This window comes from Bison bison, unplaced genomic scaffold (assembly GCF_000754665.1).
Source record: "Bison bison bison isolate TAMUID 2011002044 unplaced genomic scaffold, Bison_UMD1.0 scf7180017864530, whole genome shotgun sequence".
NCBI lineage: Eukaryota > Metazoa > Chordata > Mammalia > Artiodactyla > Bovidae > Bison > Bison bison.
This window is the reverse complement of record NW_011495080.1, coordinates 12,139,486-12,157,492: the sequence shown is the minus strand read 5'-3', so window position 1 is coordinate 12,157,492 and position 18,007 is coordinate 12,139,486. Positions and strand designations below refer to the sequence as shown.

The following is an 18,007-nucleotide window of genomic DNA, read 5'->3' as shown; positions in this document are numbered from 1 at the left end:
TATGACTAGTTGACTTAAAATACCTTCTCATTTTGTTTGGATGATTTTATGTTGCTTTAGCTTCAGTTTTGTCAGATTTAACTCATTCACCCTTTTTTATAGCACACATTTACTTTCTTAGATTATTTCACATATATATAAATACGTGCTATTTTCAACTTCAGAAACTTCTTATTTTATTCAATCATTTCTATCTTCGCTATTTTTTTTTAATATGGGCATGATACAACTGATAATAATGCTACAACCCAATACCTGCCCAATGCCACTGAATTCCACTTCCCATTGCATTCCATCACCGCAAAGAATAGGAAGCTAAGAAAGAACCACAGAAGCAGGGCTGAAGTAGTGTTTGTTTAACAGCATCCTGCCTTGGCAGGGTTCAGTGAAGATAATATCAGACAACTGACCTCTCCAGAAGCTATTCATAAATAAACTGGAATAGGTATAAACAAAGATTAGATGGGTCTTAGGCCACCTTTTTAATCCTGTGGATTTAAAAACAAAACAAAATACAAGAAAAATAAACACTTCAAAACCATCTATGATCTACCCGTGAAGCAGGTAGTGAACTAACCCAGAAGAGAACCCAATGTCAACAAACAAAGAAAGCAGATAAGTGAGAAGAAAGGCTACATCCACATGGAGTAACAAAACTACACATTTTTCGAAATGTAGTTTAAAAATAGCAAGAGGAAACAACTCTTTTTACCAGTACTAAAATAAGAAATATATAAACAGCATAAAGTATACTATATTTAAAATATAGAACTGATAATACTATTTTTCTCTAAAAGTTTAGGATGAAGAAGGAAAGTTCAAGAATAAAGACACATGGGAATACAGGATCATTAAAAAGGTTAGATTTTAAGTTATTAATACATAGCTGCTTATTTATTCCATCAGAATGCTGAAATATAAGGTCTTTTTAGGCTTCGAGGTCATGCTAACTTACAATTTTAAGTACTTAAAAACACCCACCTTTAGAAGAAATGATGCTCCATCCACTTCAGCTTTGCCCAAGAGCTGGCAAGTCAGGTCAAAATACTGCATTGGCTGGACATCACACAATTTGACTAATATTGAAGAAGGTGAAATATGAGTCGATGCCCAAATACGTAAAGCTTCTACCATTTTCTGGTCCTCAGCAGTGAAGTTAAAACACTTGCTTGCAGTACGAGGAATGATAGGAGCCCCCAAAGTTCCCTCAAATGTCAAAGATGCAAAGCCAGAGCTGGTGATACCTTGAGTCTCCTTTTTATATACTTGGATCTAAGAAAGTGGCAATGTAGAAGACAAGAACAAACAGGTTACTGATGTAGAACCTAGGAACTGGGAACAGGAGACTATAAAATTTTGCCAATACAGTTATTAGAGGACATTATTTTTAAATAACTAGCGCATGAAATGATAAAAATCTACTGGGCTATATCAAAATCCTTAAGTACCATGTAAACTGTAAAATACTATGCAAAATTTATTATTATTTTTTAAAGAGCTAGGTGGTAGCTCCCCTAATACTATCGGTGCACTTTTACTAACAAGACAATCATTAGCTTTTTTAAAGATATAATTTATAAAAAGAAAAAGGATAATAAGAAATAGTTACTTATGAATATTGTAGGGAAAACTAGAATACTCAAAATATAAGAGTCTGAAGTGGATAAAACGGAGCTGAAACTAAGGTTTCATCAGTCTGACTGAGAGAACTCAGATAAGCCTTAAAAACATTGGCTTTCTGAATTTTGAGGCTCAGTTATTAGGCGCACATGTAACATGACTGTTACATCATCATAAAATAATCCTTTTGAACTTATGAAATGCCTTTTAAGTCTCCTGTAATACTGTCTGATATTAATAAATATATTTATGTATTTATGGAAAATTGGAAAAATGTAGTCAACTGATGGATGCTTAAACTGTGATGTGTTAAAACTTGTTTGATATAACTAAATCAGTACATAGATAAAAATTTATAGAAATAAGTGAATATTTTACAAAGGAACAATGGTTAAAAATCAGAAATTTAGGCTTCTATCTCAAGAAGCTACACAAAGAATATTATCTCAAATCCAAGGAAAGTAGAAGGGAAACACAGTCAAAGGTAAGAGAAATAGAAACATATAATAGAGAAAATCAAAGCTAAAAACTAGTTCTCTGAAGAGATTAACAAAAATAATAACCCTAGAAAATGGTTGATTTGGAAAAAAAGAAATGAAACACAAATTATAATATTAAGACTGCAAAAAAGGATTTATCATTACAAATCCACCAAACAGCTAAAAGATGAGTAACATATGACCAAATTTATACCAATAAAGTCAACAATTTGAATGAAATAATTTTTTCTAAAAATTAAATACATCAAAGCTGATAGAAAGAATAAAAAAAAACTCATTCGTCTTAAAGAAATCTTAATTCATTAATATAATCTATCAACAAAGAAATCATCAAGCTCGGATAGCTTTACCAGTGCATTATTCCAAGCAGTTAAGTAAGGAAAAACCTAGTAACCTTGCATAAACTCTTCCAGAATTGATAAAGAAGGGCCCATTTCCTGTTTTCATGAGGCAGAAAAACTTTAATTTCAAAATTTGTCAAAGACATTGTAGGAAAAGGAAATTCCAGATCTAAATATGAAACAAGAAAAATGTAATGACTTCGAGGAAAACTTAGAAGCTATCTTCATAAAATGAGTAGACAAAGAGTTCTTAAACAAGAAATTACAAAAGTATTGACCATAAAATAAAAGTTAATAAAGTAGATTATATTAAAATAAAGAACTTTTGTTCATCCAAAGACACCATTAAGAGGGTAAATAGGCACTATAGAGTGAAAAAAATATTCACAATTCATATACCTGACAAAAAAATCTGTAGAGCCTAAATATATAAAGAACTTTCACAAATCATTAAGAAATGGATTTTAAAATCCTATAAAAAATGAGCCAAAGACTCAAATGGACACTTCATACTTGAGAAGACACACACATTTTTAAAGGTTCTCAGTTTCTTAATTTTTCAGGGAAATTCAAGTTAAAATCACAATAAGATACTAATACAAATGCAACAGAATGGTTGAATTCAGAAAAATGGAAAATATCAACTGCTGGTGAAAATGTGGAACAACTAGAATTCTTCTGTATCACTAAGAGAGTTTAAGTGGTAAAAATCACTCTGGAAAATTAAATACATAGTTTAGCTACGAAGTGAAGTGAAGTGAAATCACTCAGTTGTGTCCGACTCTTTGCGACCCCATGGACTGTAGCCTACCAGGCTCCTCAGTCCATGGGATTTTCTAGGCAAGAGTACTGGAGTTGGTTGCCATTTCCTTCTCCAGGGGATCTTCCCGACCCAGGGATCGAACCTAGGTCTCTTGTGCTGTAGGCAGATACTTTATCGTCTGAGCTACCAGGGAAGCCCAGTTTAGGTATAAACTAAAGCAAATATATGCACAGCCTTGAACTTAGGAACTACAATCTTTGATATGCAATCAACTGAAATGCATATTATATAATATACATTATAACTATATATGTAAATGTGTATATGTTATAAAATTCTACATATTCAGTAAAATATATGTAGTAGACTGTCTATAGCAGCATAATAGCCCAAACTGAAAACTACTTAAACAACTAACAGTCATGTTAGTTGTTTGAACTAAGTCATGAACTAATGGAATAAATATATAAATTCTAGTGTGTTCTAACAATGGTATACCATTTAGCAGTGAAAATGAAGAAAGTAAAACTATATGCAATAGTACAGTTGAATCAAAGAAGCAGAAATCAAATGTTCCAAAAAAAAAAAAGACTAATAGTGTATTCTTTTTATATAAAGAACAAATATAGAGAAACTAATAAATGTGAGAAGTTATGAGATTATTTACTGCTAAGGGTGGGGAGAGTGTGAATGGCAACCCTAGGTGAGGGTATAATGGAAGTTTCTACAGTGCTAGATACATGAGCATGCTAATACTGTGGAAAGAGAGATGTATATTCCACTTCAATTAAACAACAGACAAGAATTGTAAATATAGTTTTCCATGAACAGTGAGGTTAAGGGCACCAACCATCCATGTAACTAAAAATCCTCTTTTAACTTACAGTCAGCCCTCTATTGGAGACGGAAATGGCAACCCACTCCAGTGTTCTTGCCTGGAGAATCCCAGGGGTGGGGGAGCCTGGTGGCCTGCCGTCTCTGGGGTCGCACAGAGTTAGACACGACTGAAGCGACTTAGCTTAGCAGACTTCTATCCTCATTTCAGCATCCATGGATTCAACTAACCATGGAATCTTGTTTACTACTGAAAAGAATCTGTGCGTAAGTGGACCTGTGAAGTTTAAAACTGTGCTGTTCAAAAGTCAACTGTACTATAGGAAACAGCAATGTGTGAGAATCAGCTATTTTTTTTTGGAAATGTGTATAAGCCTATAATATAGTGTTATAATAATAATCTTTCCAGTTCTCTTTAACCAAATGTTCTCCACTATTCTTCTGTCCTCAGGGGAAAGGCATTAATAGAGCAAGAGAGTTATTTCCCACCATATCTAAGACCACTGATAGAATACACCCGGAGTACCTCACTCATTTATGAGCATCAGTGATCACAAGAACCACATACAAACCGAAACATTAGAGGAAAAGACAACAAAGATAGTGAAGGAGTTGCATGGAAACTCATGTAACAAGAGCAAAATAGCAAGGGACTAAAATGTTTAAAACTTACGAGACTGAAAATATTTAAGTACTGAAAAGCTGATTATTAAAAAATCACATACTATCTAATAGTTTTGCCTTTTTACTAAAATTCTTTCACGAAATGCAGCTAGTCCGAATCGCAGCAGCTAACACTTTCGTAGACGGAGGTCAGGTAGTTTGTTCAAATGAAGAGGTTTCCTAATATAAATCATTTGAAGTCTGATCTTATTTACATTTCTTCTTATCTCTTGAAATGCCTGAAGTCACGTTCTAACAAAGCAATCACATTAATTAGTGTTAAATAGTTTCAGTGAGCAACATTGAGTTCTCTTCAAACAAATGTAAGTTCTAAACAGTATGAGTTATACCTTCAGCCTGTGAAAGCGAACGATATCTCCATTTTTATAAATCATTGGAAGGGCTTCATAATTTCCACTAAAGAACAGGCAGGTTAGCTTTACATTTGTCTGGTCCACAATTGTTACAACTGAGCAATAATCTGGAAAACACAAAAATATTTTACTTGACTTTTCGTATTTCAAAGCATCTAATAAAATAAGAAAGTATTAATACTGAGTTCAAAACATCAAACTTTATTCCTCCCTTTAGTCTTCTAAGAACAGGATCAAAACATAGAGAAATTTTCTTCTCTCTTGAAACGCACTGCCAAATTATTTTGCAAAAATGTTTCACAAAAATTCATTTTAGAAAGTTTAATAAAACAAAAATAAAAACCCTACTTAATGTAAATTGTCTGGAGGTAAAATAACATTTTTATTACCTCAAATTTATAAACTGTAAAACAGATAAAATATTTAAATAACATATTTATAAACACAATTAAATTTAGAGTAAAAACAAACAAAAAATACCAGAAGATATTTGCAGTTAATATGATTAAGAGTGAACATATTGCAAAAAGACACTGTAAAAACTGGTTATAAACCCCAGGGATTTACACTGAATATGAAATTCAAATGAACAATTCATAGAAAACTATATAATACCAAATTAAAAGGAAAAGCGATGATCTGCTATTAATACTTACAAAAGGTTACACATGAGAACAAGAGGGGTATTTTATACAATTTAAACTGGCAAAAAAGAACTAACCAAATTTAATGATAGTTGGGCTGCCATGAAAAACAAGTAACTTCAAACTGGTGGTAGCAAAAACTATAATAGATGTTATCATTTAAAGTACATGTTTCAGAAAAATGAACACTGAGAATATGTGTTGATTTCCTTCCTTCTCAATACTATACTCAGTACAGACAGAGGAAAAGATAAACCCAAAACAGTGAAGGGAGAGGAGAGGTGAGGAGAGAAGCGTGAAGGAGATGGAAAAAAGATATCAACATTATTTCAGGAAGTTTGGAAAGTAAATGGTTAAGGGATCAGATGGACAGAGAGGATGCAAACAGAAAATACTCTGAAGCAGCTACAGCAAAGACGGGAGCCTTTAGGATTAAGGGAGACAGTGAAAAACAGCTAAAATTGGGGCTAATGCAAAGTTTACACATGGAACAACTGCTTCAATGATCACCCATCTTAACCTTCCCTTGAAGATGATTTCAGGTAGGCAGGTGGGATATCTCAGTCTCTAACTGCACCTCTTCGTGGAACACAGACTGCTTTCCAAGGAAGTTTCACTGATAGACCAAGAAGTGGTAAGGCTTCTGATGAGGATGTTAGTACCCAGAATAAACCCTCTGCATTATCACTTTAGGAGGTCTATAACCAGATAGAAAGCTGTCCTCCCACCCACCTTAGACTGACACTTTCAATGTGCCCGGTGTGAGTACTATTTGTTTCCTATTATAAGATTTGTCTCTTATTAGAAGTGTGAACATTATAAGATTTCTTGTTTAAAAAAGAGATCATGTTGAAAAAACAAACTCTTCATATACAAAGCAAAGGAAACAACTGTCTAAAATGTCTAAAACAAATGTCAAAAATCTAAAATAAATGATACCTACGTTTGTAAATGTAAAAATAAGACACAGAACAAAAACAGAAGAAAAGGAGGAAGAACACCAGGAGGGGGAAGGGAGAAGGAGATGGAAGAGAACAGAGGAGTACGGAGAAAGGGGCAGGAATGGGAAAGTGGGGAGACAGGACTGGAGGGAAAGAGGGAAAACAGAAACCTGATTCTGTGAGGAGGGGACAATAATTAACTCAGAGAACATAAAAAACTTTAAAAACAAAACCTTAACAAGCATCTTCAAAAACAGTGAAAATACATTATCTCCTCATCTCTTGATGTAGAGGGTCTATTGGACCCGGTTTTTAGTTTTGGAGTTTCCTTTGTCAGTAGTTTTAACTATTTATAAGGAGTGTTATTTCGTGACATTTTTTCTCTTAGCAGTCTTCCAAAGATTAAAGGTAAATTCACTTATTTTTTAATAGAATAAAACACATTCTTTTTTAATAGAATAAAACATATTCTTGCTTGTGATGACCATATGGCTCTTTTTTACCCTTTTATAAATCTAAGATCTATTATGGAATTTTTAATCATGTATTTTCCTTTATCTTGAAATATTTTTTCAATTTCATTCTCCTATTATTTCATCATTATTCCTACCTATGCTTAAAAAAGACTAAATTAATATTAAAATGGGAAAATGAGAGACTTGCTTAGGAGAAAGATGCAGGAGTGTAAAGAGTCATCCCTGGTGCATGCACTGCTCGATGTGTTATAACACCTTTCAAGACGATATAAAAAAACAAGTTTGAAAATGATCTTTGGAATTTCTTCTTCTGCTTTAAGAATTCAGTTAAGAATTCAGAACTGAAATTTTCTGCTAATGGCCATAGAGAAGAAAATTGATAGAATTCCTTTAACCATTATTAGATGAAGCAGAAGCTGAATGCAAAGACAGGCAACAGCACATTAGATTCTATGGATAATGAGTAATGTACTTTGAATAAAACACAAATGATCTGAAGGTTTTAAGTTTCATGTAATTTCATGACAGACAAAACATAAGGGCAAAGAGATCACTAGTCTAATGAAATCTAATTCAGGTACACAAAGATCAAACTCGGTATCTTTACATTTTTGTTTCCTGACAGATTCTGCAAAATCACGTATCACAGATGTATTTGTACTAGAATACACAAACTCACATTTCATATTTATATCAGAGAACTAGTTACTACTAGTACTTATAGTGTTATTTTAAGTTGCAGTGATTCTAAATTACTCCTCTCATTTTAAATGCTTCACAATGAGCCTCTTTTGTAAACTGGGAATACAATACATCAACAAAACTGCAAATTTAGCAGGCATAAATAACAGTAGTTGAATCTAAATGTTAGCCAGGATGAACTGACAGAGCCCAGTCTTTGTGGCATATACATGATACTGAAGAGTGGAATAACTGAAAAACAAAGCAAAACTGGGGTGTGGTTAAAAAAAAATCAGGCTTAACCTAAATTTCAGAATATTGAAAACTGCCTTAGGTTTTTGTTTTTCCTGGAAAATGCAGCCTTCCCATAGATAACTTGATAGGTTGCAAAGGACTCCATATGGCACTCTGAGAAAAACAGTGTGAAGACCCATTGTCTAGAGGGTCTAATATAGGGTCCCATTAGCTTTTGTAGTATCTTTGTGCAAATTAGAAAAAGACTCCTCTTTCTCAAATAGAAATACTCTACAACCTAACTAGCTTTAAGAGGAACTTTACTGAGCCCAAGAGAGTAGCAGTCTTGGCACACATTTACTTTCTGGCCTTTCTATCCAATGCTTGGTCACTGGATGTAAAGAGCTGACTCACTGGAAAAGACTGTGATGCTGGAAACTGAGGGCAGGAGGAGAAGGGGTCAACAAAGGATGAGATGGTTGAATGGTTCAATGGACAGGAGTATGAGCAAGAGACAGTGAGATATCCAGAAGATAGTGAAGGACAGGGAAGCCTGGTGTGCTGCAGTTCATGGGGTCACAAACAGTTGGACACGACTTAGTGATTGAACAACTTTCTATCCAAACCTTCAGAAACAGGGACACTTGTACATGTGACACCTGCGATGCACACATTCCTTCTCTAGGTCCTTCCTCCTCCCCACTCCCCTTGAAGTGTCTGTGTCAGGTTTGGAGTTAGGTAGGAATGGACTGCCAAGAAAGAAAGAAGTGACCTCGGGACTGCCCAAAGAACAACACAAAGGTTGTGTTGTTGATACATGCTCAGAATTCTAAGAGGGTAAAAGGAATGGCTCCACAAGCTGCTATAGATTTACGTAGCAGAGGGCATTCCCAAGTGGCTGCAGAACTTGGCCTGAAATCTACACAGCTGTGTTTTCATCTAAGCGACTCCATGTGGATGAAAAAGGCATCTCCTTAGACAGTGCACACCTGTGCACTTCACACACGAGCTATCACATGCCAAGTCCCTGTTCTTTCCTTTCTTTCTTTCATTGGAAGTACTACCAATGGCTTTTCCCAAGTTTAAGCCAAATAGATCTACCTAGTGCTCAAATCCTTTTATAAAAATAAGATTTTATTAACAGAGAAAAAAGAGAATCTTTCCATAGAGCAAAGTCTTCCTTGAAAGCAAAAAAAAAAAAAAAAAAAAAAAAAAAGACCCTATACTACATATATACAGTGATAAAATACTGACATCTGTAAGCATATAAGACTTAGCTCAGTAAGCATCTAAATATTATGCAACAGTAGAATCACCATAGATACTAACTATAGGCGAATGACAAAGCTCTCTAGAACATAAACCTCCTTAGGAATTCCCTCCACCACCACAGAACGCTGAATATTTCAGTGGTGGTTAGTAGTTTGTATTTCAGCAGCAAGGAACTCTACTTGGGTCTCTGCTATTTTCCAATCCAGTTTTTAAAAAATTTTAGTACATAAGCTAATCTGAATTTTATTGAGTGTCTACCTAATGCTAGGTATATATATGTACTAGTCAGGAAGACTACTAAATGAATAGGGCATGGAACCTTCTCTTATGAAGTTTACATTTTCCTTACATTGACTTACATCTTAACACTAATGCTGTGATCTCAGTTTGTGTGTTATTTTATATGTGAATATTTGCTAGTGTATAGAGTTTATACTCTGTATACACAATGATTCATCACAATAACCGTAGAACTAATGATCCAGATGACATTTTCTAGAATAACTGGAAACTGACATTTAAACTTGACACTGGATAAACAGATAGGCTTAAGATGGCCCTGGATCCTTGGTGAGCAGTAAAATAAGCATTCATATTTCAGAAAAGTGGTGAAAACAAAATTTTTCATACATTTCACATCCAGCTTTGGAGTTCAAAAAATGAGACCTAAAGATAAATTTCAAACCATGACTGAAGCTTAACCAGAGTCTGAAATTATGTTTAACATTAAAGGATATATACTTTGGTAAAAGATATTTATAGTCCTAAATATAGTTTGAGTTATCAAATAATAATAATAATGTACAAAATAAAATGTCAACATTCCAAATTAATTTATGAAATGGAATAATGTATTTGATGTTGAAGCTGAAACTCCAATACTTCGGCCACCTGATGAGAAGAGCTGACTCATTTGAAAAGACCCTGATGCTGGGAAAGATTGAGGGCAGGAAAAGGGGACGACAGAGGATGAGATGGTTGGATGGCATCACCGACTCGATGGACATGAGTTTGGGTGGACTCTGGGAGTTGGTGATGGACAGGGAGGCCTGGCGTGCTGCGGTTTATGGGGTCGCAAAGTCAGACACGACTGAGCAATTGAACCGAACTGAATGTATTTGACTTTTCAGACAGAGAACAAAACCAAACCACAGTACCTATGTTATGCAAGGTATCTTATTCCCAAGCCTAAAAATGGTGGGGGGGAGGGGGGAGGAGGAGGGGGTTGGGAATTATGTTACTTAGCAGTCAGCAACTACTGAGGGCTTACTAAATACCAGGTTTCTGCTAAGCAATTTATACGCATTGTCTCCTTGAATTTTTAGATAGTTGTGTACTAAAATTAACGAACAAGAAAACTTAAGTTTTTTAAAAGGTCTAGGTAAGATATCCAAGTATGAAAGTCACATGTAGCTTAGCATAACTGATTCCTGTGTTTCTATATTTAACCAGAACACTGTACTGTCTCCATATTACATGTTTTTCAAACATAAACAGTAATTTCAAAGAAAGTAAAATATTATGCTTAAAACTGTGATAGAGGCTTGAGAGTTTTTCTAAATAGGAAAAATTATACTGTATCAACTCTATATTATCTACAATTTCATGCATCTATTAAAGAATTCATTACTAAAGAATTAACATATCATTCATTATAATGAAACTTCCTTCACCTATAAATTTACTCCAGAAACAGACCTCACAAACATAGAAAAAGTCTATAAAAATTCATTATGATGATGCTTGAACTTATTTTTACATTCTTTGCAACAATTATTTTTTGACTCATAAGTTAAAAGAAGAAAAGAAAACAAAAAAGAGCATCTTCTGAGGTAGTTGAACAAGAGTTAAATCCTAGTGAAGAGACAAAGGCAATAAAAGAAGATATATGGTTAAATGTGAGGCTACATAGAGAGGTATTTTGAGTGGTTAGAAGAAAAAGAAGAGAGCACAGCATTATAAATTAGGAGCTGGCAAACGATGGTCCACAGCCACATCCAGCCCACTGCCTGTTTATTATCTTTCCAAAGCATTCAACTTTCAAAAAAACACACAAAAAACAGTCTTTTCACATTCATATTCATCTATCTCCATAAGATTTAATGAAATTACTTAGTCAGAATAACAAGGAAAAAGAGTACAAAGAGATTTGGGAACAAAACTGCAAGAACACAAGTCTTGAGAGAATACAGTTCTACTAATAGGAGCAGAAATTGAGCAGGGGCATTAGGGCTGGTCAGTTCTGGATCACCAATTCCCAGTTGTGAGAGCAAAGAGTCGGACACGACTGAGCGACTGAACTGAACTGAACTGAACAGGGTTCAATGGGGGAGTGGAAACACTTTGCTCATTGTCAAATTAGATAAGAGGTAGGTTAAGACAGTTTCTTATTTAAATAAGGACTTAGCTGTGGGAAGACACCCAATGTGTCTTGAAATAGATCACATATATTTATTGTGTAATGAATGACATATGTGAACACAGCAAATATTTTTCAGAATATTAATTTAGAGGATTTCTAAAGCACGCCAGAAGCAGACATTCTTTAACCAGAAAACACAGACAATAGGCTTCCAGATTGAGTATTAAGTCTTCACAGTTCACAAATTCTATAATACATAGTAGTTGACCAACCATCTTTACTAAATTAATGCATGTCATTGTGTGTTCAATTGTTGAGTCTGACTCTTTGCAGCACCATGGACTGTAGCCTGCCAAGCTTCTCTGCCCATGGATTTTCCAGGTAGGCATACTGGAGAGGGGTGCCATGTCCTACTCCAAGGGATCTTCCTGACTCAGAGATTGAACCCAAGTCTCTGGCAATGTCTCTCCTGCGTTGGCAGGCAATTTATTACCACTAGTGCCACCTGGGAAGCACCACCTACAGTGAATATATGTTACTTGTAAAAATTCTCCCTCTGAACTGTGGTGTTGGAGAAGAATCTTGAGAGTCCCCTGGACTGCAAGGAGATCCAATCAGTCCATTCTGAAGGAGATCAGCCCTGGGATTTCTTTGGAGGGAATGATGCTAAAGCTGAAACTCCAGTACTTTGGCCACCTCATGCGAAGAGTTGACTCATTGGAAAAGACTCTGATGCTGGGAGGGATTGGGGGCAGGAGGAGAAGGGGACAACAGAGGATGAGATGGCTGGATGGCATCACTGACTCGATGGACATGAGTCTGAGTGAACTCCGGGAGATGGTGACGGACAGGGAGGCCTGGCGTGCTGCGATTCATGGGGTCGCAAAGAGTCGGACATGGCTGAGCGACTGAACTGAACTGAACTGAAGCTTACTGCAGACACTGAAAATCATTTAGCCTCTTTATGCCTCAATTTCCATATTTGAAAAATGGGGGAAATTAGTATTCACCTCGTATGATTGCTAAAATTAAATATGTAATCACATGTAAAGTGCTTAAAACTGCACCTAGAACATGGCTAAATGGTATATATAAGAGCTGGTCAGTGGTGGTGATGGTGGTGGTAGCAGCAGCAGCAATAGCAGCATGTCTCTTACTGTTAATAAATTGTAACATTCTTATCTAATGAACTCAGATATAATCTTAGAATCTGCCTTAACAAAGAACCTAAAGACACTGCCAATATACAACGTCAAACTGACTGCAGTTGGTACATGAAAAGAAAAGTACAGATGTAAGAGATTGCAAAAGAATTCCAATTTGAATTTCCACTGGAATTTCAATTAGTGGCTTTTAGATATGCATCAATCAAGCATCCACAGAGAAATATCTTATAGTTAACAAGATAATCTGGTTCTCAAGTGAAATATCATTTGGAACACAAAGAGTTTCTGAGAAGCTATAAGGCAGAAAATATTCAAATACTAAAATGTTGAAGATAATATAGAACTGCTAAAGAGATAAGAGAATCCTGCTACTTTTATTATGTGTTAAAGATAAAAATACTTTCAAAAAATGTGAAACAATACCACACTCCATGTTTTTGGAAAATATATTTTTCATTAAAAATGTTATTTATGTTTACATGTAATAGACTATTTTTGGTTTAAATGAATTATTAAATGTTTAGTCTTTCACTTTTAATTTCCAGTATGTTTAAATATCTGTAACTATGACCCATAAAAATAGAAGCTCCTTGAGATCTTGATAATTTTTAGAACAAAAAATGAAAAATCACTGATTTAGGGCATCAACAATATTATACTCTTTGAAAGTGAAAATTCACAAAGTACTACATTTTATATAGAAAACTACAGAGATGAGGCCCTTGCAATTCTATCATAATCAAACTGCAAAGATACAGATGTATACTTATGGCTGATTCATGCTAATGTACAGCAGAAACCAATGAAATATTGTAAACCAATTATCCTCTAATTAAAAATAAATAAATTTTTAAAAATCGCAAAAAAATACGAATTGGCCCTATCCCTTCCTAGTTGCTAATCTCTAAACTTGACTCCACAGAACAAGTTTCAGCAAACAAAAATCAGAGTACATTAAAAAGGGTTCTATGTTCAAGTAATTCCAAGTAAAATATGCTAAAAATAAAGTTAAACAGATTCCTTTCTTAAAACTTTTCAGAGGTGATAACATGCTAATAATGCATTGTGAACCTCAAGAGCCAGATACAGTATGCAAAATTTACCACTTTTTCATAGAATGTTTCACAGAATTGGTGTTTCTCCCACTGAAAATTCTTTGCTAAAAGTGTACGCAGATTAGATCTGCAAGTTATTTTAAGGGAAGTATTACTGAGAAAATGGAGAACTTACAGACTCACTTGATGAAGAGGCAGACACCTTTTCAGGACTGCAGTTCACTGTTGTCTTGAGATATTCTCTTTAGCAGTTCCCACCTCTCCATTATCTACCTATCTCCTGTCTATCCACTGTTTTACACTTTTGTCTCTTCTTTTTTTGCCTTATCTCCTTCTTTGTTGTTACTTACAAGAGAACAATTTAAAATTAAAATCAAAAAAGTAAAATTTCATTTTGATGCTTCCTGATATCAAACCAATTGCTACGCTGACTTCTCCTAATCCTCCAAAAGGGATGTCAAAAGGCTGTCCTTATGTGTCCATAAAATGAGTATGGGGCAACTGACACATTGAAGAATATTCCAAACTTACATAAACTATAAAACTAAGTAACCAAAATAACCTAGACAGTGTGTTGAAAAGCAGAGATACTACTCTACTGACAAAGGTCCATATAGTCAAGGCTATGGTCTTCCCAGTGGTCATGTATGTGTGTGACAGCTGGACTGTAAAGAAGGCAAAGCGCCAAAGAACCAATGCCTTGGAACTGTGGTGCTGGAGAAGACTCCTAAGAGTCCCTTAACAGCAAGGAGATCAAACCAATCATTCTTAAAGGAAATCAAATGAATACTCGTTGGAAAGACTGATGCTGTAGCTGAAGCTCCAGTATTTTGGTCATCTGATGCAAACAGCCAACTCATTGGAAAAGTCTCTAATGCTGGGAAAGACTGAGGGTAGAAGAGGGTGTCAGAGGATGAGATGGCTGGATAGCATCACTGATGCAATGGACATGTACTTGGGCAAACTCCGTGAGATGGTGAGGGACAGGGAGCCCTGGCATGCTGCAGTCCATGGGTCACAAAGAGTCAGACATGGCTGGGCAACTGAACAACAAAAACAACCAAAATAAACTTTGAAACAACCGGGTGAACTAAAATCCAGTGACATATGTAACCTTATTACTTGTCCCTAATAATAAAAGTAACTAGCAACCTAGACCATCAGAAAAGTCTAAGATTCAGTTTCCATCTTCTCTATCTTCTTTAAAGTTTATCTTCTTCCATCTTCTTTAAAGTTTATAGACCTTTTTTTTAGTATTTCCTATACAAATGAGTATTTTCTAGCAATAAGTGATAAAGCTTTTCATTTTTTGAATATCCAATAATATTATAGTATTTGATTTTATATTATTATGGATAGACAAAAACATAGTCATAAACTTGTACTACATACAATGGATTTAAGTGGATCAACATGAACAAAACCCTCATACATTTCATTGCATGTAACAGATTCCCCCCACAAAAAAAGAACTGCATATAAACACTGAACTCTAGTTGATAGTTAGTGACGTACATCCTAAAATATTTAGGGATAATGTGTACTGATATCTTCAACTTACTCTGAAATGGATCAAAAAAGAAATTAACTATTGGAGTCATCAACAATGGTCAGTATATATGGGTGTTCATTCCATAATTCCTTCAAATATTCTGTATATTTAAATATTTTTATTAAAATGCTGAGAAAAACAAGTGCTTTTTTAAATTAAATATTACCCATATAACAGTATTTTCATTAGCTGTTTGACTAGAACACCTTTATAGAATCTTTTGACCTGTTAAATTCTCAAAAAATCCTGAATTAGGTATATCAGAAATTAAAAGGTATTAATAAACTTATCTCAAAAGTACCAAGAATGAAAGAAAATAGTTCGACAGTATTATGGAAGATAATAAACAAATCAATAAACCATAGTTTTGATCTTTCTTCTTTTCTCAATTTGAAGTGTTTTCTTATCTATAATGCTACATGAATCTTATTTCAGTTATAGAAGGTGATTGTGGGTGATGATACCAGTTTCTCAAAAGTATCATATGAACTGGGAAATTGAGAGGAGTTAAGAGAAGCCTGAAGAGTCTGCTAAAAACTGATGGACAGCTGTTGAGCTTTTGGTAGGGATTGGGGTATATACACTGTTTATGATTAAATGATCAAAACTGTTTTTAGTGGTAACAGAAATTCATGTGTACTTCTAAGTTCTTATTCTGTTGCTGGTACATGGTACCATTAACCTTTTGCTTAAATCTAATTTATATAATGCATTCAACGACAAATCTTTCAAATATTTAGCATAAAATATGAACTTTCTTATCATGATATTTCTGCAGAGAATATGTATTTGGTTTATCACTCCACCCTAAAAATCATATTCACTGGTTTTCACTGGTAATAACCTCTAGGTATACACACAAATTCTATGAAGTCCTGATACTGTTTTCCACGTAAAGCAAAATTTCAAATTTCTAAAAGTAAAAAACTAAAAGTATAAAAAATTATAAGAAATAATCCAAGGCATAAGTTAATTTTTATTAGTTTTCCTATTCCAAACTTCTTAAAAAAAATGCTTCTCATTTTTTAACCAAAAAACAATTTTTTTGTATGTGTTTTCACTCAAAGAGGAGATGGGAAGGTGAGGTTATCATACAACTCTCAGAAAGTTGGAAGTTTATGAAGAAACTTGAAAAACAATCTATTTTTAAGCCATTTGGGTAGAAGTTATACATTTCAGCAGAATGTGTTTTGTTTCAAAAACAACTTTGCTCTCAAACTTAATCTATACATTCAAAAGGTAACATTAATATATCCATGTGTGGTAAGTCATTTTAGTTCTGTCTGACTTTTTGCAATCCTATGGACTGTAGCCCACCAGGCTCCTCTGTACATGAAATCCTCCAGACAAGAATACTGGAATGGGTTGCCAAGCCCTTCATCAGGGAATCTTCCCAAACCTGGGTCTCCTGCACCGCGGCCAATGTTCTTCAAAATATCATCTACTGGCTACAAAACAAGCTCCCGAGAAGAGCATAACTAAACATGAGGAAGTTCTCAGACTCTCCTAAGGTTATCTACAAAAATAATGAGGAGTTTCAAACTAAAATTTTATATATTTTGGTGTTTAGATATGTATACAGTTATGTAAGAAACAAAACTTCAGATCCAAGAAATAGGAGGCATTAAAAAAAAATCTGTCCAATAATTTGCCCTGAAGAACAATAGAGTAGCAATACAAATGAAATATTAAACAGCTTTCAGGTTCTTTCAAAAATTACCATTAGATTCCTGGTATAACTGGAAACCAAGCTACTCATTTTAACAAATACTAACAGGGCAAACTATCAAACAAGTTTTTCACCAACTAAATAATCCTTCAATAATGACTACCTAAAATAATAAAAATAGTTATTTTCCCCATGCCTCATTTTTGACTCCCAATGAAAAAAAAAAAAAGTGTTAAGTCACAATCAACCTAGAACGTTGTATTTTAATAACAGAGTTACAAAACAAAGGTTCAGTTCAGTTCAGTCGCTCAGTCCTGTCCGACTCTTTGCGACCCCATGAACCGCAGCACGCCTGCCCTCCCTGTTTATCACCCACTCCTGGAGTCCACCCAAACCCGTATCCATTGAGTCAGTGATGCCATCCAACCATCTCATCCTCTGTCATCCCCTTCTCTTCCTGCCCTCAATCCTTCCCAGCATCAGGATCTTTTCAAATGAGTCAGCTCTTCGCATCAGGTGGCCAAAGTATTAGAGTTTCAGCTTCAACATCAGTCCTTCCAATGAACACCCAGAACTGATCTTTAGGATGGACTGGTTGGATCTCTTTGCAGTCCAGGGGACTCTCAAGAGTCTTCTCCAACACCACAGTTTAAAAGCATCAATTCTTCGGTGCTCAGCTTTCTTTTTTAAAAAATTTTTTTCTTTTCTTTGTTTTTGAAGAAGGGGAGAGCGCAAGGGCCACGTGGACGCCCGCGTGCCGTCCTCCCTCCCACCATCGGCTGGGGCAGAGGGAACGGACACGTGCTCGGACGCGTGTGACAGCCGTGACAGGCACGCGCCGCCGGCCCCCTTCCGCCCCG

The 18,007-nt window shown here is 35.0% G+C and overlaps 1 protein-coding gene across 3 annotated transcripts in view; it reads right to left on the bottom strand.

Moving 5' to 3' along the window:
* The window catches only part of POT1 (protection of telomeres 1), a 99,401-nt gene that overhangs the window by 41,501 nt on the left and 39,893 nt on the right, over window positions 1-18,007 (bottom strand). For 2 of the 3 annotated variants that reach the window (XM_010831729.1, XM_010831730.1), the window contains exons 8-9: window positions 5,072-5,202; window positions 982-1,272 (exon numbers count right to left, since the gene is read on the bottom strand). In XM_010831729.1, coding sequence (XP_010830031.1) covers window positions 982-1,272; window positions 5,072-5,202 — 422 coding nt within the window. Of the gene's footprint in view, window positions 1-981; window positions 1,273-4,783; window positions 4,930-5,071; window positions 5,203-18,007 lie in introns of those variants that run through there. The other variant, XM_010831731.1, reaches the window with a different exon arrangement.